Consider the following 20,820-nt stretch of genomic DNA (forward strand, 5'->3'; position numbering starts at 1 on the left):
GAGGAGATGTTAAAGCCAGAGAAAGGAGGAAAGAAAACAGTGAGTTAACCCTTTCCTGCTTGCTTCCAGGATGAGACATCGGTGAGCAGCGAGGACTTTGATATGAACGACTCCACATGGATCTCAGCTGACCAGCACCTGAACTCCAGCCTGAGCCCCAGCCAGGACGAGAGCATGCGCAGCCCACAGAACCTGCCCGGCCAGGAGGACGGTGAGTGCCCGCTGGGCGGGAACCGCGCTGCCTCTGCCACACCATGTTTTTGTGGCTTATTAAACATTAACCAGTCCCTCCTGATCGGGTGTCCCACCTGTAGGATGGATTTCCTACCAGCACAGGCTTCGAAGCAGCACTGCCTCCCAATTCTTCCTATTTAATCGCTGTGTTCCAGCTCAGCCAGGGCCTGTCCAGCTTGGTCCTGCTGCAGGGACCTAACTCCCAGCTCCTCCAGAGAGAGGTCATCGGATCCTCTCCTAAGGCACCAGGCTGTAATTCTGCAGGTGTGACGAGGAGAGCCCCGTTAGTGCTCAACCATGGGCCGCGTGCTGCACAGGAGGGATGCCAAGGCTTTGCAAAACAGGTCGCAGCTTTCTGTGCTTGGAAAGCTGCACCTTCCACAGCAAGAACTGTGCAATGTGCAATAGCCGATGCGGTGAGAACGTGGGCTGGACACAGGTCTCTCCTCGCTTGGCGCTGGAAGGGACTGGAGGTGGCACACGTGGGATGGGTGGGAGGAGGCATCTGGTGAAGAGGTGGTGTGTTATGCCTGTGAAGTGTGCTAGTTTAAAGTAAAAGAGAGAGTAAATAAATGGTGAAGTACGAGTTCAGGTCAGAGTTCATCTCCGTGATGCTTGGAAGGATTTGGTGGTTGGGCTGTTACCAGCTTTTGCTTGAGAGGTTGGATCCCTTGTTGTGCCCAACCCAGCTGCTGCTGGGAGAGTGGGAGGTAAGCAGAGGAGTCGATGGACAACCCGGGTCGGTTGGTGCTGCTTAAAGAAAGGGGACTGGAAAACCACCTTGGGGGAAAGAAAGGGCTTTTGTGCTGACAGGTCTCCCTGGGGTGGCTTTTTGCTGCTTGTATGGCCAGTGGCAGGGACAGCGGGAATGACAGGGACAAAGGGACAGTGCTCTCTTCAGAGCGTTGCGGCACTTCAGTTTTTATTGCAAATCTGCAGGTCTGAGAAACTGCTGTTCATAGCTGAGAAGCAGGAGTCAGGCAGCCTGGGTGAGGGTGTGAAACCCGTGTGTCCCCACGTCCCTGCTGGCGGGATGGGCAGCGGCACCGCAGCGTGTCCAGGGCCTGGCGGCACGGCCGTGCCCGCAGCGAGGGTGCGAGTTTTGAGGGTAGCACAATGCGCACATCAGAAACGTCCGGCTCTTCGGGACCGAGCGAGCGCTGCCTCGTACCTGTGGCCTGGCCGGGTCTCTCGTACCTCCTGAATTTTGCTGTTCTCCCATCTCCCATCAGGATATTGTGGGCTTGGGGTTTATCCTTCACCACTGAATTCCCAATTTCATTTACAATCTAGAATGACATGGTTTTGATCACTTTGCTGAACGCTGTTATTCAACAGGGCAGGAATTTAATAAGGGACTCGTATATTGAGGCAAATCAAGATGTTCTCACTGAAGCTAAATCATCTCTCTTGCTCTCTGCCCTCTTAGGAAGTGCTTTGAATTCTTCATGCCCTGTGGTTTTTCTCCAGAAGCAGGTGTCCTCTTCGAGGCCCTTCTTGGCTCCACTAATGTCTTTTGTAAGGCTCAGTGACGAGCAATAAAGAACAAACAGTCCCTTCCTTTTTGTGAGGACCGCGAGTGTCCCAGGTTGTCCCCAGGGCCGGCCAGAGGCTCAGCCAGGTAGACTTGGGTGAATCAGAAAGATGGAGCCAAGAGTCAGTGAGCCAAGGGCAGGGCTGCTCACAAGATCCGTCAAGTAGAAGCCAGGCACTGGGATTTCCATCACCCTGTTGTACTTCAGGGGGCATTTTATGGGGCTGAAAAGAGGATTTGTCACTGTGGTGAATGTTCATGCCTTGTATTGGAGCTCTAAAATACAGGCTAGTGCTGCTAGTGTGAAAGGCCTCATGTCAAACCAATGCTCCCGCCCAGCACTGTAGTGTGTGTGGGACTGAGAAGGATGATGGAGCAGCCCGGAAGGGTGGCAGTGGTTAGAGGAGAGGACACGGGGCAGAGGAGGAGCATGGGGCAGAGGAGGAACATGTCACCAGAGGAAAGGCAGATCGCTGGCGCAGGGAAGGGAATGTGCATGAATCAAAGTGTCGAGCACTCTTCAGTTCCCTCTTCTGTCAATTCATGAAAGCTATTTTTTTGGAGCAAATGTGTTTTACGGGGTTCACGCTGACTTGCTAAGGCTGCGCACATGCAAGACTTCCCCAAGGAAATGGTCTAACCGCGAGTCACCAGCCCGTGTGAACTGCAGCCCGGCTGCCGTGGTGCCCCTCGCCCAGTGTCCGCGCCGGGGCAGCCCCAGGGCTCTGCTCAAAGCACTCCCTGCCAAAACTGGATGTTGATCCGCATCTCCTGCGCTCGGCTGTCACTGTGCCCTGCAGAGCCCCGGCCTTGTTCGCCAGCTGTGGAGATGCAGCCGGTGCCGCCGCGAGCCCCGTGCTCAGCTCCCAGCATCCTGGCTCTGCAGAGGGCTCTGCCCGCACCACTCCTTCATCGGGACCTTGTTCAGTACTTGATACTCTCCTCCCTCTGGAAATCCTTTTGAGTTACTAAATTGCTCCCACCTGCTGCCGTCCGATAGACGGGATGCTTGGAGTGTGCCTTCTGTGAAAGGCTTCTGAAGTATAAAGTTTTAATGAAGAGTTGCCTAGTAGGAGAGCAGTATCGTCTGACATGCTTGTTAAAAAAAGTGTTGTTTAAGGTACCGAAGCATCACCTCCAAGTCTGGGGATAGCAAATGCTCTCCTACGGCACATGAGCAGAGTGGTAAGAAATCCAGAGCGGCAGGAGAGCAGGGAACCCTTGTCCCATGTTTTGATATGCAGCTATCTGCTAAATCTTCAGAGAGCTAAAAAGCAACTGGGACAAAAGCCAACACCTTCTTTTGTCTCTGTGCCCAGAAACCTTGGCCCAGTATCGCCACACTGCAACCAGCGTCAGCCCTGCGAACAGCGGGGAGGACAAATGAGACCTAATGACCTCAGTGGTGAGGGACAGAGCGGGCACCGTCAGGAGCGTGCTGGCAGCAGAGCCTGGGTTCCCGCCGGGTTGGTGGGTGCACGGCGGGACACGGGGTGTACCGGCCAGCTCCGAGCAGCAGCACCGACACGCACACACCCGCTGCTTCCATTTTCCTTTGTTACTCATCCTGCGGGCCCCAGCACGGAAAACGTGAAGCTCCTGCAACATCCCTTCCCCATCGGATGTTGCTCACAGCGTACGTGCCTGCAGGAAGCCGGCGGCTGCCCAAAGCAACAACAAGATCAACACCGGCTCTTTGCTTGAGCTATTGTGCAGGACATCCTGGAGGGACACGTCTGGGGAGCCAGCGCGTGTTGGGAGCAGAGTGACCCTGGAAGCCACGCTGTCTCGCTGTCCCCTCTGCCCGTTGCTGTCCATGAAGGCGTCCCGTGCCCACTCCCGGCTGAGCGCAGGTCCCAGCACCTGGTCCTGTCCTGCCGCAGCAGCTTCAGCCAAGCTCTGTCTGTCTTTCAGAGCCCATCTGCGTCCACAGGCGAGTGCAGCATCATGAAACCTCCTGGTTCAGTCTCTGAGCAGGGTCTCTTGTGGTGGGGACACTGCAACCTGTCAGTGGGAGCAATGCCCTTGGAAAGAAAGCAGCAGGCAGACCCTGAACCCCTGTGTATGTGACGTGGCAAAGCACTTGAACTGCGGTAGAAGACACCCATGTCCTGCCTGCTAACGGGATCCGTCTTGGCTCCTCCATGGCCATGCGTTCTGCTGCTTCCCCAGGACGCACTGCTCAGCCCACTCTGCCCCATCACTCCTGGGTGTGAGATTTGCTTTCCCTGTGTGGAGACATGGGTTGTTTCATGGCACCGTGTTGGGACAGATCCCCTTCCCGCTGAGGTCCCTGTGTGCATCCTCACCCGACTGGCAGTGTCCCTGCTGAGCCCGTCCTGCCTGGAGCAGCAGTGGCTAATCCAGACCTTGGAGAAAGGACTTTCTTAACCTACTTAACTACAAAGACACGCACTCCTCGGGGGCATCCCTCGAGGCGGTCAGCTGGGAAGGCTTCTGGGTGTTGGGGACATCCCTCAGGAGGCTCCAAGGAGGGACTTCAAGGACTTGCAGGCAGGTGGTATTTTGGGATGCTGTCCTGGGGAGCAGGTAGGGCACATTGCTCCTCTGGACATGGTGTCCTGCAGCTGGCAGGGACAGCACTGTCCCTGTTCTGGTACTGGACACATCCCACAGCTCCAGGTCACAGCACTGTTATTCGGTGAGATGCCCACAATGTGCTGCACGTCACCAGGTTCCCCGAAGCACTGCCTGTGCAGGATTGCACACTCTTGCCGAACACAGACCAGAAGCTCGGCCTGTGCCTGTCCCGTGAGCTCAGTCCCTGCCTGTGGGACCCCAGGTGATACCAGCTCCGGCCCCAGGGCAGCCGGGACACCCGGTCCACACCTGCACCTCCTGACAGCTGGTACCTGCTCACAAGGCCGCCGTCCCTCCTTGCTCCGCCGTACCAGGGTCACTTACCACAGGCGGTACCAGGGTCACTTACCGCGGGCGGCATCGGGTGTCGCGGTTCCCAGTTCCTCTCTGCTGCTGGGGCTTTCCTTTGCTTGCCGGCGGATGCCAGCGCGCCTTTGGCAGCAACGAGGAGGGCCCAGCAGACACAGGGACAGCCGCCTGAGGCAGGGCAGTCACGAGAGGTGGTCTGTGAGCCCCCAGTCCCTTTTCCCAAGCTGCAAAATCCTCACTGTCTTAAGGGCTTCTTGCACCAATGGTGGTTCCACCCTCCAGAAGCCCTGGCTCAGAGCCTAGACAAGGCTGGACCCGTATCCAGGCCTTACAGCTAGACAAGACTTCATCTTCTTTTTCTTAGGCATATATTTCCTCCCTCACTATGGTGTCTCCATGCCATGCTGTCCCTGCTGTACGTACCTGCCCCGCCTGAGCAGCCTGGGCTGGTGGCTCCATTCCCTGTCACCTCTTCCAGGGGCATGTTTGCTCCTCCCGAGCAAAGGCCCTCGCCAGTGGGAACCACCCTCCTTTCACTGTCCTGTGAAGAGCTGCCCGTTCCTCTGCGAGGCTGAGCGGTGCGGTGCAGATGCTGCGGGGCCGTGGTGTCTTCACCCGCCGGTCGTGCTGGCATGGGCTCAGGGCTCTGCCCAGTTGATGGGTTCATCCTGCGTAGAGCAGAGCTTTGGGGGGCTCGTCCCTGGTCCGCAGCGGGGAGCATCACCAGGCTGCGGGGCAGTCTGTGCCCCCACCTTCCTCCCCAGATCTGAGCACCCGCAGCTGAAGGGGTGAGCAGGGACAGGGGGTGAGCCCTGCAGTGCGTCCCTTGCCTGGGATGAGTGCAGAGTTCGGTGGCTTGGGGACAGTCCCCACTCTGTCCTGTCCAGAGGACTGGGGTGAGCAGCAGGGTCTCTCTGAGGGCAGATCTGGGCTGGAGGCACCAGCTCAGTGTCAGCCCTGCCCAAAGCCACCAAACCCGTTGGTTTGGCACGGGGAGAGGCAGTGTCCAGGCAGCGCAGGCCGCGCCGTGTCCCCTCCCTGCAGCAGGATCTGGGTGGCTGCCAGCAATGGTGGCGCAAGGAGAGGCTTGGGCTGCACCACCGCCATCCCAGTGCCGGTGAAGCTCCTGGTCAAGCACGCCTGGAGCGGTGAGGTGGACAGAGGAGCAGTGATGGGACGGAGAGCCAAGCAACAGAGCGTGTTTGTGGCACGGCTGCGTTCTGCAGCGGGGCCGTGAGCTGCGGTGCGCTGGAACGTGTCTGTTGTGAGCTCTGGGTGCCAAGGGAGCTGCCCCCACGAGCTGGGCAGCGGGGCCGGGGGCGATGGCACCGGGGGGCACCGTTCATGCTGGCGGAGGGGGAGCGGCTGCACAGCGCTGCCTTGTCCGGCCGCACATTGTGTCCAACCGTGCCAGATGTCTGGCTCGCCGAGGGCTCTGGTCGAAGGCAGGGACCTGGGGAGGGAGGGCTGAGGGTGGACACTTTGTCTGGGGCATAACGAGGTTTGCATTAACGAAGGCAGGCAGGAAATAGAGCGCCTTAACTGGACACTGGCCAGCCCCGCCGCTGCGCAGCCCCAGTGGCTTTTCTTTTTTTCCTTCTTGTGCATCTTGGAGGCAATCAGTGGGGCAGGACCTGATAAAAATGGGCTTCGTGCTCCAGCTGTGTGAGCGGTGCGGGGCTGGGGTGGCAGCACAGCCGGCATGGCCGGGGTTCTCCAGCCACTCACCGCCCGCTCGTGGGTGCAGGAGCCCCGGGTACCGCTCACGGTGCTGCCGCCCAGCCCTGCCCCTGCGGGGCCCCTGTTCCCATTCGGTCTCTAATTTGTATTAAGTATCCCTTCCTCGCAGGCTTTCCTCCTCCCCTTCTTCCCCCTTCTCGCCTCTTTTGTGAGTGAATAATTTATGGCACTTTTCATCTTCCTGGCTGTGTTGCAGGCGGTGGGATGGTCTGCACCCATGGCAGCCACTCTCATGGGTGAGCAGCTCCAGCCCGTGGTGGGGTGGGGACAGGGCAGTTCTCTCCCGGCAGCCACGGGGAGACTCAGGTGGGACCGACGTCCTCTGCCACCACAGCCAGGGCCATGGCTGGTGGCTGGCAGGTGGCCCACAGGGCAGCAAGTGTCACTGGTGGGAGCTGGTGGTGGCTGCAGCACTGAGGCTGTGCGGGCAGGCAGCGGACAGGCAGCGCTGCAGCGGTGCCGTCCCGGTGGTGGGCAGGGCCGGGCAGCCCCTGGCCCGCCACACGGTGCGGGGCTGTGGGGAGGTTTCCGTGGGCCGCTGGCTCTTACATAAGCTCATTGTTTTCTGAGTCAAAAGAGGTTTTGTCTCCACTCTGGAGATGTGACAGGAGGAGGAACAATTTGCCCCATTCATCTTCAGCTCTGACTTTGGAGCGCGGCGCAGTGGCCTTCGCTGGCGGAGACGTTAAACCCAACCACTTCCCCGCCGTCAAACCGCCCGGGGAGCAGGTGTTGGAAATCGCCCCTTCCCCTCCTGATCTCTGCAAATCCAGTGCCACAGAAATCAAGGATAATCCAGCAGCCTCTTCAAAATGAAAACGCTGAGCCCTGATTAATTCATTTAATAAGTGACTGATCCCCTCCTCCCCCAGCACCGCAGCCCAAGGAGCCATTTTGCTTCTCGCTCTCCCGGGCTCGGCGCCGCCAGGAGAGGCCGAGGCCGCGGCGGAGGCACGAGGCGGGTCCACCATGGCCTGCTGGCCACTCATCCACAGCCTGGGCTCTGCCGCGGGGCCTTGGGGCCAGGCAGTGGCCACCGGGCTCTTCAGCCTCACTGTGTTCCCTCCACCGCGGTCTCCTCCACTTCCAGCCTGTGTAGCCCTGGGCTCCAGGGAATTAAACAGGAAAACGAAATACTCCGTTTTCCAACCGAAAGATCAAACCGGTTAGAAGTGATATTGTTTTTATAGTTCCATCTGCTTCAATTAGGGCGCGGGGCTGGAGCAGGGGGGCTCCCAATTATCCTCATTAGAGGGGCTCCTCGCACAGCCGGCCTCCAGCCGCGAGCAGGAGCTCCTCCGCCCCGTGCTGCTTATAATGAATATATTGATGGCGGCGCAGCCGGGCCCGGCTCGCCTGCTGCTGCCCAGCCCTGCGCGGTGCCCGGGCACCTGCCGGGAGGCTGCAGGAAACCTCAGCCAGCTCAGGGCTTCGGTGAGTTTTACCAAACCAGTGAATCTCCGGGAGCATGGCCAACGTGGCACCCGAGGCGGGAGGGCTCCTGCTGCCACTGCCCCGGTCCCTGCGCCGGGGGGTGTCCCTGCTACTGTCAGGGCTGGCTCTGGGCTGGACGCGTCCCAGCGAGGCTGCCCCGGGACTGTCGCCGACACTGTCCCATTGAACCAGCCAGGGGAGCTACGCTCCCTCCCAAGCCCGTGTGTTTTTAAGCTGGCTGAAGCTATTCCCGTTCAGATCCAAGGACAGTCAGAATTTGTGGCTCTTTCTCTGCCCACAAAACTGAGATTAATCCACCACTTCATATGCGGAGTTTATAGGAGGCTATAACCTGTAAAAATGTAGAAATAAGAAAATTATCTGTAGCTAGCGGGTTTACAGACCTTGTTATTTATTTGCATTCATCCTTGGTTTAGACTAAATTGCTCTTGCAGAGGTGCTGGTCCCTTACTTTAGCTTCCCATCTCATTTTCTTATTGCACCCGGACAGGTTCCTTGAGACATCTTCCTCTTTGTTTTCAATGTTTTCATTGTTTTTCGGCTGTAGTAAACCCAAGGTTTGTAAGTGCAGCAGAGGTGGGTAGAAACCTGATTTGCAGCTGCTGTGTATGTTTTGTGCAACACAAAAGAAAACCCAAGACAATGGGAAGTCAGAGGGTCAGACGTCACCCCCGGGACCCTGCCTGGCGGGACTGGCAGTGCCAACAGGTCCGAGAGCTGCAGGGACCGGGACAGAGCTGGTGGCCATGGGGAGGCTGCAAGTGGAGGGACAAAGGGAGAAGGGGGTGGCCAGGGAGGAGCGGGGTGCTCAGGACAGGTGGGGATGCAACGGGGCAGGTGGGGATGTTACGGGGCAGGCTGTGATGTGATGGGGGTGGGTGGGGATGTGATGGAAGCGGGTTAGGATGTGATGGGGCAGTTGGGGTGGCCCACCTTGCACCAGGTGACACCTCTGTTGGTTCCCTTTGCCTGGCAGGGGTTCTGTGGCACGGGGGCCCCGCTCTGTGCAGGTGGCCATGCCGGGGGCCACCGGCCTCCCTGGGATCTGGCAGGAGGTCCCACTATGGGCCTACGGGACCTGCGCCCATCGGCCCCGCGGTGCCAGGCTGTTGCTGTGGCTGTGCCTGGGCTGGCAGTGGGGCCTGGAGTGCAGCTTGTGCCTCATGCACAGGAATAATTCTCCTTAATCCTTCCAAGAGGCATCGCTGGCTGAGGCTGGAGCCTCCCTCTGAGAGCCCCATCTCGCCTGGAGAGCGGAACGGGGGAGGGACGGCCACCATCCCTCCTGGGGAGGCCTGTGTGTCCCCAGCCACCTGCCACTGCTCCTGCGTCCAGGCTGAGGGCCCGGGGTGCCAGTGGGGGGTCTGGCCGCATGTCCCAGCACAGCTCCCTGGCTCGCAGGGCCGGCGCTCGGCCCCGGTGGGAGCAGGGGCTCTGCCTCACACTGGGGAGGGCGATGCCTGCGCCGCACATAAACACCACCGGGGATTAGGTCAGCTCTGGCCATCGCTCAGACGAATAAGTGGATCAGCACAAGGGAAAGGAGGGGGAGGGAACTCAGCTGAGTGGGGAGCCTGAGTGGGGACCTTTTATTTTAGGGGCTCGTGGGGTCAGGCGCAGCCTCGGCGCAGGCGTGATGCTGGGCAGCAAGCGCTGGTGGCCGCGGCAGGGTGGCTGGGGACACATGGTGGCAGCCCCAGCCGGCCCCACGGTCGGTTTGGATGCCCCAGTGTCCTCAAGTGTGTTTATTTTAAGGGAGACAAAGTCCTGGGCTGCCGCAGGGTCACCGCAGTGCTCGCCCGGCCTCTCCTTAAAGTCCCTGTGGGTGCCGGCGGGAGGAGGAAGAGGGTGGGTGGCAGCAGTCGGGCATTGTCCCGCACCCACACACCTTCGGACCTGGCACCCGTGTGCCGGGAGCCGTCAGCGTGGGGCCGGGGCCACCCTGCAGCCTGAGCCCATTGTCCTGGCAGGCGCAGGGACGGCCATCTGCCTGTCCCTGCCGGCAGCTTCTTTGTTCGCTGCCCAGCGCATGCTCGCGCAGGAAGAGCTCCCCACGTGCTTCGCCCTTTCCCTCTCGCGGAGGCACCTAATGAAATAAAGGATTTACTGCAGCGAGGGGGAGGGAAGGGAAATGGACTGAGCAATTTGAAAATGTCGTGCTTGGCCCCAGGGCTGGGCTCTCTGGCCGGGCACAGGCGGGGCTGGGTACAGGCAGCACCGGGCAGGGCCAGGCTCTCTGCCATGGCCGGGCTGTTCTTGGGGCAGCACGAGGCGGATGGCTGCCGTGGTGGGAGCCGTGCACCGGCAGGACGATGGTGCTGTGACCCAGGGGTTTTTCCATCCGAGCTTGTCCTCGTGTGCCATCCCCACGCCCCTGCGCTCTGCAGAGCAGCTTGTCCCCAAGCTTGTTGCCAGCCACCGCACCCAGCCCCAAACGGGCCAGGAGGACTGTGCTGGGAGGCGAGAGACCCAGCAGGGAGAGGCAATGCCCCTTTCTCCTCCCTGCAATGCAAACAGAAACCGAAAAGGACCAAATTCCAAAGTTCTTATTCAAGCCCAGGTGCCACAGCCCAGGTGGAGGCACAGGGACTGTCACCTGGGTAGCCCGGGTGCGGAGCACAGCAGCTTTGAGGGACGGGGAGCGGATCCGTGTGACGATGGCCCTGCAGTTGCAGGTGCTGGTGTCCGTCCCTCTGGCTGCTGCATCCCAGGGCCTGAAGCACGGCTGTGCCGGCCTGGCTTACAGCAGTGCCTGTGGCCACTCGCCCACCCGGTGAGCCCAGAGCAGCCCTGGCTGCGTGGGGACTGTCACAGCAGCGGCACGTACCAGGGGTCCTGCAGGCAGGCTTGGGGGACACTGGTGCTGTGGGGGGTAGAGCCACTTGCCCACCTCGGGGCCTCGGTTGCAGGACACCGCGGGGGTGACCACATGTCCTTCCTTGCAGATGACTCCTCGTCAGAGAGCTGCAGCGGGAATGGCTCCTCCACCCTGAACCCCTCCACCTCCAGCAGCACGCAGGGCGACAGCACCTTCCCCGAGATGAATGGCAATGGCACCACGGCCCCCATGGACTTCACCACCTCCGCTGACGACCAGCCCATCAACCTCTGCGACAAGCTCACACCTGCCCACGTCACCCCCTCCTACCAGTCGGACGGCTGCAGCACTGATGGGCTGCGCAGCAGGGTCAAGTACGCAGTGAAGACCACGGCAGAGGTACAACCGGGGCTGCCAGCACAACACCGGGGTGGGTGACATGGGGCAGCCATGTGTCCCCAGCCAATGCCGGGCACGGGCCACGGCATGCTAGGAGCAACCGCACGTGAGGCGACTGGGGCCAGGCAGGGACACAGCTCCTGCCCCCGCGCCAGGAAAGCATGGGGGGGGCAGCAGGGCCCGGAGCCTTTCCCTTGTAGGGAGGGAAGGACGGACAAACGCCGCGCTGCAGCTGCGGCTGTGGCAGAGCAGCTGTGCCTGGCCACACTCCAGCCCAGGGCTGCTGCTGCTCAGCAGAAACCAGCCCAAGCGGCTGCAGAGGGAGGGAGGGACAGTTTAGGAGAGCGGAGGTGTCCCCACACCCTGCCCCAGCACCCAGGCTCTGAGGCGGGTTCAGCTCCCCCACACCAGCCGTGCCGCTGCCGCCGTGTGCGGAGGAGCCCGTTCTGCGGGATGTGGGCAGCATTTCCCGCAGGGTCAGGCAGAGTGACACTGCCTGACTTCAGGCCACCACGGGGTCCATCATGTCCCCCCCGCCCAAACAGGCAGGAGCTGGCACTGGGGGAGCCTGGCCACAGGTTCATCTCCCCGCGTTGCAGGGGCCACTGGGAGATGGGCCAAAGCCACGGAGAAAGGGCTTTTCCCTGTGCCGGTGGGCAGGGGCGCAGGCAAGGGCTGCTCACAGTAACCCCCGTCTCCTCTCAGTCCCCTCCATACAGCTCCGGCAGCTACGACTCCATCAAGACAGAGGTCAGCGGTTGTCCCGAGGACCTGACCGTCGGCAGGGCCCCCACGGCTGATGAAGATGATGATGACCATGATGACCACGAAGACAACGATAAGATAAATGACTCAGAGGGGATGGACCCAGAGAGGCTAAAGGCCTTCAACGTAAGGAGGGCTCCGCAGGGAGGGTGAGCTGCCCTCCTCCCATCTCCGTGTTCCCACCCTTTGTTTTCTCCTTCGCAGATGTTTGTGCGCCTTTTCGTGGACGAGAACCTGGACCGAATGGTTCCCATCTCCAAGCAGCCGAAGGAGAAGATCCAAGCCATCATTGAGTCCTGCAGCCGGCAGTTCCCCGAGTTCCAGGAGCGGGCGCGCAAGCGCATACGCACCTACCTCAAGTCCTGCCGCCGTATGAAGAAGAACGGGATGGAGATGGTGAGTGGCCGCCCCACTGCCCCATCACTTGCCACCGCTCCCGGGCCAGCGGTCCTGAGTACCTTCTCTGCTTGTGTCTCTGCAGACCAGGCCCACGCCACCGCACCTGACCTCAGCCATGGCCGAGAACATCCTGGCCGCTGCCTGCGAGAGCGAGACGCGGAAAGCAGCCAAGAGGATGCGGCTGGAGATCTACCAGACCTCCCAGGTACGTTGCTTGTGGCTGGAGGTGGGCGAGGGACGGAGCCCACAGCATCTTATGACAGGGCAGGGAAAATAAGAGAGGTTTCTGAGCAATTTGGCAAAGTATTTTTAGCAGCCTTTCTGATAGTCAGAGGGCTGCAGAACAGGGTCCTGGGCTGCGTTCTGAGACTCAGGCCTGCGGGGATGGGGATGCTGGTATGTGCTGGTCATGCTGCAGCCATGGGTGTCCCTGTGGGGGACAGCCAGGCTCCTCGCTGGAGTAAATCGGTGTTTCCCCTGTGCAGGACGAACCAATCGCTCTGGACAAGCAGCACTCCAGGGACTCCACAGCCATCACCCACTCCTCCTACTCACTGCCAGCTTCGTCTTACTCCCAAGACCCGGTCTACATCAACGGAAGCCTCAACTACAGCTACCGTGGCTACGGGTCCCTGGGGGGCAGCCTGCAGCCCCCCGCCTCCCTGCAGACAGGCAACCACAGTAACGGTACGTGGCCACACTGCACTGGGGGGCACAGGGAGCTCCCGCATCCCACACCACCAGCTGAGCCGCTCCCAAAGCCGCTTTCTCCTCCCACCACCCGAGGCCTCTGCCTGGCTGCTTGGCTCGCCATCAGCTGGTGGTTAATTGTTGAACTGAACTGGGAAGGACGGTCCAGGTGGCACTGGTGGAGGGAAGGAGTGTCACAAAAAAAAGGAGAATCTGTACCACCTATTAATTATTAACAGGAGCGGGCGCCTATCACTGCACGGATCTTGTTGCTGGTATGAGCTGTTCCTTCTCCTGCGGGCACCAGCTGCCCTCAGGGACAGGGACGGGGCTGGGGCGGTTTGGGGCTCCGCAGCAGTGCTCGGGGCTCAGCTGAAGGACTTGGGGCCCCTGAGGTGGGGCAGAGGGTGTCCCCTTGGGCCGCAGCCATCTGGCTTTGCCCTCCTGGTAAACCCTGGGCTGTCTTCACTTGCCCAGGGCACTGGGGACTCCTGCCCGGCCTCTGCCCACCCCGATGAGGGTGGATTTGGGAGGATGTGATTTCCGGGGCCCTGAGAGATGCCTGTCTGGGATTAACTCTTATCATCCCTTCCTAATGCTTCTTAACCCTGAATAAAGATCCCGCCCCGGCCTCCAGCTGCTGAGACCTAATCCTCACGGCCGCGGAGAGGCCACAATGGTTCCCCCAGCGCAGCCATGGCCCCCAGCCCCGCGCTGCCCCGCACCCTCCTCTCCTTTGCTCCTTGGTGTGTGTGAGACAGTGACCGGCCAGAAACATCTCAGAGCAGCCCCAGGAGGAGCAGAGGGCCCTGGGTGTCACACCCAGCAGCACCTTGCTTCTTTCTAATGGGTTTTTAAACCTCTGCTTTGCAGTTATTTTTTCCCCTTTGTCCAAGCTCTTTCACAGTCCTTCAGAGGTGGGAGCCACAAGGAGCTGCACCTTCTCCTGCCCCTGAGCACAGAGCCTGCAGGGTTTTGCTGCCTATAAGCTCTTGTTCCTCCATCCCCCACCTGAGGCGATTCCTGCTCAAATCCACATCCCAGCTCGTTCCCCCTTGGTGAGCTGGGGAACAGGCTCTGCTTGCTGCTGCCTTTTCTGTCCAGTGAAATTGCTTTCGCATGAGAACCTCCTCCTCCCCTTCCCTGCCGTGGGAGTCTCTGGTGCCACTCGAGCAGCGTTTGCTGCTCCAGCCTTTCTGTCCCTGGAGCTTTCCCTCCCGCCCCAGGGGATGCTCCCCCCGCTGCGCAGGACCTGGGCTCGAGACTGCTGAACTCTCCTGGTTTGCAAACCGCTGCAGCACCCGTCCCTGCTCCATCTTGTGCGTGTCCCACAGACCAGCAGCAGCTCAGCCTTTCTCCAGCATCCCCAGGCACTTCTCAGCCCGCAGCCAGGGAGTGCTTCAGTGGCTTCTCCTTCCCCCTGGCTCCAGCCTTATCTGCCTCCTCTAGCAGACCTCTTTCCTCTTATCCTCATTTCTAGTTCATCGTGTGGTTCTTACACCTTGTTTGGCTTCTTTTACTCAGTCCAACATGAAGCTAATTCCAGTTTTCGCGCTGCCTTTCCCTGGCTGTGTCACGCCTCAAGCCGTGCACCCATTTTTCTGCCAAACCTGCAGCTGCCCAAACCGGGCTGCACACGCGTGTGCGTGGTTGTGCGTGTGTGCAGCCAGCCGGAGCAGCGGCTGACGGTGTCCCTGGATCCTGGAGATCTCCGTCATTTTGTGACGTTTTGCAGGTTTAAGATCTGTAGTGAAACGGGGGTTGTGAACTGGAGCAGCCGTGTGTCGTGTGCTGCAGAGGACAGACATATGTTGCCAAAAATCACATGCGATAGAGGTGTAGCAGAGACCGACTTAGGAGAAAAAAATATCCAGGCTCATGAGGCGGATCATCAGTTTTGCAGGACTTCATTTCATTTACAGACTAAACCACAGAAATGTGCCCAGTAGGACCATTTAGCCTCCCCCAAAATGTTCTGCCTAGGCTGAGCACATCCCCGCGTTGTGGCCACGCGGGCATGTGACAGCGCGGGACGGGCACATCCCCATCCCACCCCACAGCCCGGCGCCACGGCGCCTGTGCTGGCACCGACACCAGGTAGTGACCCAGCAGTAACGCAGGGAAGTGCGCCGGCTGGGATGTTACCATACACAGAGGAAAAACCAGAACCTGGCAGGTGATTTTGGTGGGCAGGTACCCTCCGGCGCACGTTTAGCTCCTGGCAGAGTGCGGCCACAGACTGTCCCTTTGCAGCGCAGACGGGACAAGCTGCGAGATGGGATTTTTGTCTCCTTGATGACTCTGACGTCTCTTTCCTTGTGGGTGTTGTAGGGCGGTGACCTGGCTGCACTGGCTGCTGCTGGGGCTCCTCATGTTGTCCAAGTCCCCACACTTTGCAGGGACTGTCTAGAGCTCCAGGAGCAGCAGCTCCCGCCTGAGGCCTCCCTGGGGCAGGACGATGCTGCTTCTTCTGAGCTTCCCTCTCGCTTTTCCTCGGCAGGTCCGACCGATCTCAGCATGAAAGGTGGGGCGTCCAGCACGGCCCCCTCCAACAGCACCAACCGGGGAATGCAGGCTGCCCAGCTCAGCCCCACGGAGATCAGCGCCGTGCGGCAGCTCATCGCCGGCTACCGAGAGTCGGCGGCATTTCTGCTGCGATCTGCAGACGAACTGGAAAACCTCATTTTACAGCAGAACTGACTCCCTGTGTCTTTGTCACTCCTCTGTCTAGAAGACAATTTCTACCTGCTAGAAAGAGGCTCCCCGTGGTGTCCTGCTCAGGACCGGCAGCGTCCTCCCGTGAAGCGGCGGGTACATGTAGTTTTAGAAGGTGGAATTCAAAAGACCTGTTTTCTTTTACACTCCAAGCACCTGGGACTTCAGGCACAAGGACACGTTTTTGAACCAACACCCGTGCGTCCAGCCGAGCAGAAGCCGAACCTGCGGCTTGGAAGGATGCGGGACTTTGAAGGGCAGAAGGGAGCCTGGGGAGGTTTGGGGCTGCAGATGTATTTAGAATAACCTTTGTGGACCCAAATGTTAGATTCCCGTCCCCAGATAATTTCCAAGTCTTAGGTGAGCTGAATCACATATTTATTGAGAAATGGACCCTCTTTTCCCCTTAGTAATTTATTTTTCTGAAAATGGATTCTTTTGAGTTTGTACAGATTGCCAGTTTTTTGTCTGTCTGATCGGAAGGAATTTATTCCTGTGAAATAACACATTCCATATCACGACACTACTAATCTCCAGGCAGCTCTGCCTGTTTCTCTGGGGAGCCCTTGTCTTGCCATCCAGCGCTCGGCCTCCAGGCAGCGCCGGTGGCAGCCGGACAGCGGAACAAGCAGCGTCCTGCTTAGAGTCGATTCTAAGCGGTCCCGTAGCAGCAGTGGGGTCTAAACCTCCCGCAGAGACTCGGCAAGCTCAGCACACCTCCGGCCAGAAGGACGTCTCATGCTCATTTAAGTCATTGCAGATCAGAGAAAGAAGGAAATTCCTGAGAAACACTGTCCGGCGGTCACTGTCCGTACTCTACCTCACGCTCCATCGTGGGCTCTTCCAGGCCTGGCCGAGTGGGGGGACGGTGAGTGTTGCAACCGTGTGGATCGCGCCGCAGAGGCTGGACTGACCTGGCCGGTGCCGCGGATCTGCTGGGGTCCCGCTGCAGGGCCCGCACCCCCACCCTGGGAGCCACCCTGGGGGCGGCAGGAGAATAAACCTTCATGGAACCGAGCGGGTGAGGCTCCAGCTGGGTCTCTGCCCGAAAAGCCGCTGGCTCCTCTGCGGGAGTTGGAAACAGGCGACGTTCAGCAGCAGAACTGACAAAATCCTCTCTGGGGTGCGGGATCCCCCCCCTCCCTGCTCACAGTCCTGGAACAAGCCCACAGTTCCCAAACCGTAGCCTGATGTCCATTGTGCCCCATGACCATCCCCACCCCAACGATGCACTTCGTTTTGCTCAGTGCAATACCTACACCGTGCTGCTAACCCAGGGGCTGCACTGGGGTGCTAAGCCCAGCCCAGCGCTGAGCCCAGCCCAGCGATGAGCTGAGCCCAGCAATGCAACGTGCTGCAGAGCCGTGGGGTCCCGCAGCCCCCGCTCAGGCAGGCAGCCTCACCGCAAGAGAGAGATTCCAGAGTGTAATCCCCAAAAAGGTAGATAATTTCTCTCTTTGGACCCAGCTTTTTCCTTCTTTCTCATCCCCTCGGAGCCCACGGCCGGGGCTGCGGGCCTGTCAGGGCTGATGTGGGCTCGAGCTCGGTGGCAGCGGCTGATCCCAGCAGGTCGCTCAGGAGCTTTTATACCCGATTATACCCCACACACTGGAAGAGAAGCAGAACCTCTGCCCTGCTCTTAGTCTCAGCACAGAAAAAGCCACTGGCTCCCGAGGACGGGCTCGCCCGGCAGCAGGAGGGCTTTGCGTTGTCACCGTTGCATTGACTGTTGTCCCCAAACTGTCACCTTCCCTTAGTGTTGGATCGAAGGCCCCAGAGCCCCGGCCGCTGGGCGCAGTCGGGGTGTCCGAGCTGGTGGCTCCTCCGAGCGGAGCCGATGCTGGAGCTGGGGCAGCCGGGACCCCCCAGCCAGGGCTCAGCACTTCCCAGCCTGCCTGGTGCATCCACCACGTCCTCCCATCCGCGGAATTTATGTAAATATTTATTTTTGTGTGAATACCATGAAGTAAGAAACCTTTGACAAAATACGTAACCACAGCCGTTTGTGAGAGTCTCCCGGTCCAGGCAGGAGAGGCAGAGACAATCGCTGTCCCGGGACCCCCCGCCGCCCCCCCGGCCGAGCACCAGAACGTTCCTGCAGAAAGAGGTTCCCCAGGGGCTCACGGACACGTCGCCATTCGCTGCTCTTCGTTTCAAGTTTTATTTATCCGATTTCAGCGGTCGTTTCCGGATCACCTCGCCACTCGTCTCAGCGTGTTCTGGAGTTGGTGGCTCTGGCGCGTCGTTCACCTGCGGCCGCTCGTGGGCACAGGGAGAGCAGCCGAACGGTACAGACTGAGCCGCCAGCGCCCCGGTGACAGCCGCAGCTGTGACAGGTCATGAAACAAATGGGATTGACTACAAATTTCTGTCAGGGATCTTTTTTATTTCTTTTTTTTCTTTATTTTGGGTGAGTCTCGGGTTTGCAGTTTCTTTGGCCCACGCTCCACACATCTCAGTGCTGTTCACGGGTCCGCGCTTGGCTGCAGCTCCTCCAGGACCGTTCGCAGCTGCATCCCCGCGCTCCGCGGGCAGGAGGGGCAGGAGCCGCTGGTCCGGGGTCTCAACAAGGAACGGGCAGGAGCAGAACACGCCGGCTCTCCAGATACTCTGAGGTGGAAGGAGAATGTTGGGTTAGCAGATGGTCTGGACGTCCCTGGTTTTGTTGGAGAAAAGCTAATCACTGGTTGAGAAAATATAATGTTTTTTTTTAAAAAATTAATTTAATTTAATTTAATTTTAAACAACCATCCAGCCCTGGATGTGCGGTTCCCATGACGGTGTCTCTACATGGGAGAGCGTTCCCGGGATTGTGAGCAGACATAACTTGTACCTCCCCATCCGAAGGGCCACATCCCTCCACGAGTGCCCCTCGGGTTTAGTACCAGTTCATGAAAAAAATGCTGCTTTGAACTCAGAGGGTTAATATACTTTTGATTTGTAATTTTTTGTAAGACTTTTTACAAGGTAGCATAGTATTTCACCAGAATACCAACTACAATCCGTCCATAGTCTGATTTTTATATAATTTAGTGGTGCTTTAGAAACTTTTGTTTGGTTGTTTCGGAGCTGTACAGCTCAGTTCTTCGCCTGTACCTACCTAAGACCAATGTGAACCTTTGTATTTTTGCTCCTGATTTTGGACTCAGTGAAGTGTACTGTTTACATGTACAGAACTCCCGGCCCCCGTGTGCTCTGCAAGAACCCGCGTTGACGAGGAAGCTGCACCTCACCCGTTTGTCTGCTTAACGAGCCACAGCCCCAGCCCCACACACGCACCCGCCCCGGGGACCCCCGCTACACAAACACCCTCGCAGCAATTTGGGGTTTTGCACAAGCTATTGCATTTTTCTTTCCTTTTTCCCCAGTAGTCGATGTTGGGATTGGCCGCAGCTCCGGTCCAGATGATGCGGAGCTGCCAGAATTGAGGCAGAGCCGCTCGGAGCATCATCGTCCTCCCGGTTCAGCGGCACGAGGGGCTCAGCCGAGGACACGGGAAACGCTCATCAGCTTAATTGGAGACACGTTTGACCCCCGTTCAGCAGCCCCAGCTGGTCCAACGGGTGGGTGGGAGCCTGGGGCTCCCGGTGAAGCTCTTTGGAAAGCCGCTGCTCTCCGAGAGCTCCCATAGAAAGCGTATGGCACTTAATCCAGCTTTTAAGGTGACACTTTATTCCTTAATCGATTCATTTGGAAATGATATTTTTGCAGATAGGCACCTATGCAACTTAATGTGGCTCTTAAGCAGATGAGCACTTCCTCCTCAACGAGCTTGATAAGAGTTATTTGTGTTATATACTGTGGATTTTTCCAGTAAATGTGGCTTAATATTTTAATTCTTAGAATGTGTGTCTATTATATATGTGATGCAACTTAATTCTGTTCTGTTTGTGGAATGATTAGCACAGGCCAACTCCCTGTTCCCTCACTTAACAAAGACCAATGAGCTGTTAATCGAGCTGTTATCTCCATGGTATTACCTGCTAAATGCACTGATTTCATAAGTATGTGGAATCCTTTTTCTTTTTTTCTTTTGAATCTGTATATCATATATAAGACTGAATCTACTTAATAAACACTGTATAACAAGAAGGGCTTTCTCCTCCGCCGCCGAGCCCCCGGTGCTGCCAGCACCGCCCTCCCCCCGGTCGCCCCCTCGCGCCATCGGGCACCCGAGCGGGATCCAAATTTGGTGTTACAAGGGAAAACACCCAAATCTTTCAACAATTTCGACATAAGCCGTGCTTTCCATTCCTGAACAGACCGCCGCGGTACCACAGAGAGCAGCGTCAGCACTCACGGCTGGGGCCAGTCACCAATTTTATGCTTAACTTATATTTTGACAAAATTAATTTTGTGAAGTGTCTGGTTTTTGTGGGAAAAAAAAAAAAATATGGAGTTTTCATTGAAGTTTGTGGAAAGTTCTCCCTCTCCCTCATGGAAAATACTGATTTTTCATTATCAGCTTTATTCACTAAGTATAATAAATCTTTGCATCCATCAAACACGTATCTCAAAGCGCTGTGTAGATAAAACCTCCTGCCCTGCATCTGGGGCTGGTGGAAGCGAGGAGCCAGGACAGAAACCCAGCGGGTTTGCAGCTTGGGTGGAAATGCCACCGGTCGATGGCCCCGGTGCCTGCGGTGCCCAAAGGCCCCAGCTGAACGTTTGTGAATGTAAAACCTTCACCCAGGACAGCTGGTCCCACGGGATCCGCCACGCTCATTAACGAACACCCGTGTGTGCGCGGAGCTGCCGTGAGCGTTTGCAGGACACGCAGGGCAAGCGTCCCCGTGTGCCTGTGACCCAGTTCGATCACCCGCAGCCACCCCCGGACGGTCCCGCGGTGGCCACGGGGGTCTCGGCCCACTGGGGACGTCCCCTCTGGCCACAACCGGCTCCACCGTGGAGCGGGACCCACACAGCGGCCGGTCTGTGAGAGACGATCTGTTACTTATCAGAGAAATAGCACAGAGACAAAAAAAATTGCTCTGTGTGAAATCGTGGCATTAATAGGGTTCTAGTCCTGAAACCTCCCATGTCCCGCAGGTAACTCATCCCGACACCATCACCTACCACAACGATAAAATAGAAAACTTGGTATCAGTTATTTAACCATTTTACTACTTACCTAAGTAGCAACTAATTTTCTGCATTACTT

General features: G+C 58.3%; 1 protein-coding gene across 3 annotated transcripts in view; it reads left to right on the forward strand.

The window, feature by feature from the left end:
- Positions 1–20,158, forward strand: part of NOL4L (nucleolar protein 4 like) — a gene marked incomplete at its 5' end in the record, with an annotated part of 60,425 nt that extends 40,267 nt beyond the window's left edge. For all 3 annotated transcript variants that reach the window (XM_082065516.1, XM_082065518.1, XM_082065517.1), the window contains 7 exons: positions 70–211; positions 10,819–11,090; positions 11,796–11,981; positions 12,060–12,251; positions 12,337–12,459; positions 12,740–12,941; positions 15,445–20,158. In XM_082065516.1, the coding sequence (XP_081921642.1) occupies positions 70–211; positions 10,819–11,090; positions 11,796–11,981; positions 12,060–12,251; positions 12,337–12,459; positions 12,740–12,941; positions 15,445–15,644 (1,317 nt within the window). In that variant the 3' untranslated portion in view covers positions 15,645–20,158. The remainder of the gene's footprint in view (positions 1–69; positions 212–10,818; positions 11,091–11,795; positions 11,982–12,059; positions 12,252–12,336; positions 12,460–12,739; positions 12,942–15,444) is intronic.
- Positions 20,159–20,820: the final 662 nt, after the last annotated feature.

The sequence above is a fragment of the Streptopelia decaocto genome (assembly GCF_964273445.1).
Source record: "Streptopelia decaocto genome assembly, chromosome: 14".
NCBI classification, from domain to species: domain Eukaryota; kingdom Metazoa; phylum Chordata; class Aves; order Columbiformes; family Columbidae; genus Streptopelia; species Streptopelia decaocto.